The 1,697-nt window shown below is 31.1% G+C and overlaps 1 protein-coding gene across 1 annotated transcript; it reads left to right on the plus strand.

Annotated features, from left to right (window-relative positions):
• Positions 1-1,482, plus strand: LOC107627968. Its single transcript, XM_016330774.1, has 3 exons — positions 1-122; positions 235-389; positions 923-1,482. The coding sequence occupies exons 1-3, from the start codon at positions 1-3 to the stop codon at positions 1,480-1,482; spliced, it is 837 nt and encodes a 278-aa protein (XP_016186260.1).

Here is a 1,697-nt window from a genome sequence, read left to right on the forward strand (position 1 = left end):
ATGGAGGATCACTTTCGGGTTGAAACAATTGTGAAGTTCACATGGACCATAAAAAATTTCTACGAGTTAGTAGAATGCAGGGGGCTCCACTCCGAAACCTTCTTCACTGGGTCCTATGCATGGTATATATTATTTCAATTTATATGCATGCATGCACTTTCAAAGTTTTCATTCATATTTTTTTAATCTATCAATAACCATTTTTAATGATTCCTTTAAATCTGATTATTGTAGGCGGATTATGATAACCCCAAAAGCTGCCAACACCGGAAAAGGCTTGTCAATTTATTTGGATGCTGTGTACATTGCTAATGCCAAAACCAGATATGCTGGCTTCAAGTTGTCTCTAATTAATGAATTCTGTCGCAAAAAGACCAAAACTAGGACAAGTATATCTTTCTTAATCTTTTTTTTAGCAATGCTAAGTAATTTTTTTTTTAACATAAAAGAGATGTAGTTTATATTTTTATTTATCAGAATTTTACACATATAAATCGATATCGTTTATAGCTATATTTTTTTAGAATTTATACACATAAATTATTAAAATTTATTTGTTAAAGATAATTTAGTATTTATGCTGATTAAATAATAGCCAAATATACTAAAAATTAATGGTTTCTAAATTTTTTTTTGCCTCTTCACTTTCAATTGCTTGAAATCTGTGGTATCATGCTGTTAGCTTCAATTATGTGTACTATTCTTATGAATATAGGGTTTCCATTTGAAGCATAAATAATTATATTTCTACATGATTTAATTTGCAAATACTAGCATTTACCAGAGGATTCATATATTAGACACCGTGCGTTTATAGAATTTAATTTAATTTTCTCCAAATTTATTGTCATTATTTTATAAGTATGAATATATTTTATACCATTATTTTTACTACTTTTAATGTATGATTTTATTTTGGCAGAGAACAAGCACTTGTTCAGCTCAGAGAATGTTAAATTTGGTTACAAATCGTTTATATCTTCAGATGAATTTCTAAGTCCTAACAATGGGTTTCTTGTGGATAACACATGCACCATTGTTGCTGAGGTTTTTGGATATGATGATCAAAATACAGATACTAATGATGATAACTACCAACATGATGAAAATACAGATACTAATGATGATGAATCTCCTAAGGATAATGTGTTAGTGGATTTCAAGGGTCTATGCAGAATAGAAAAAGAGTTTGTTCAATTGTTGGAAAAAGTATGTTCAAGGCGTCCAAATCTTGTTGAAAGCCATAAAAAGAGGAACATGAGTCAAAAGTTCAATGAATGGTCATTCACAACATTAGGGAAAGTGTTGCAATTTCTTAAGACTAAGAAAGTGAAGGACATGATGAACGATGATGCTTGTAAAGAGCTTCAAGATTTGTGGGAGGAACTTGAGATAGTTAAGTTTGATGATTTGAGTTGGTTGAAAAGGAACATGTTGAATCTGCATTGGGTACCAAAAATTATATGGAGAAGAGAGGAATGAAGGTGAAAAGGCTTAAGGGTACTGTAGTTGCTCTGGAGGGTGAGGTGAAGAGCCTTAAAGAAAAAATGATTGTTGCAGGGAGAGGTCTTGAAAAAGCAAGAAGGGAATTAGTGAAAGAGGAAGAAGGCTATGTAGCTAGAGATTTGAATGATGAGCTAGCATGTGAAATACTCTAATAGCATAACATATCTTCTTGTTAACTCATAATTTATTAT

Source organism: Arachis ipaensis, chromosome B02 (genome assembly GCF_000816755.2).
Source record: "Arachis ipaensis cultivar K30076 chromosome B02, Araip1.1, whole genome shotgun sequence".
Classification (NCBI taxonomy): Eukaryota; Viridiplantae; Streptophyta; class Magnoliopsida; order Fabales; family Fabaceae; genus Arachis; species Arachis ipaensis.

What these genes read in the sequence shown, in the direction of transcription:
- LOC107627968 (XM_016330774.1), top strand. Translation starts at nt 1, where the DNA reads ATGGAGGATCACTTTCGGGTTGAAACAATTGTGAAGTTCACATGGACC. An exon ending in TTCACTGGGTCCTATGCATG is followed by an intron (nt 123 to 234) that starts GTATATATTATT and finishes TGATTATTGTAG; the next exon opens with GCGGATTATGATAACCCCAA. An exon ending in AAAGACCAAAACTAGGACAA is followed by an intron (nt 390 to 922) that starts GTATATCTTTCT and finishes TTATTTTGGCAG; the next exon opens with AGAACAAGCACTTGTTCAGC.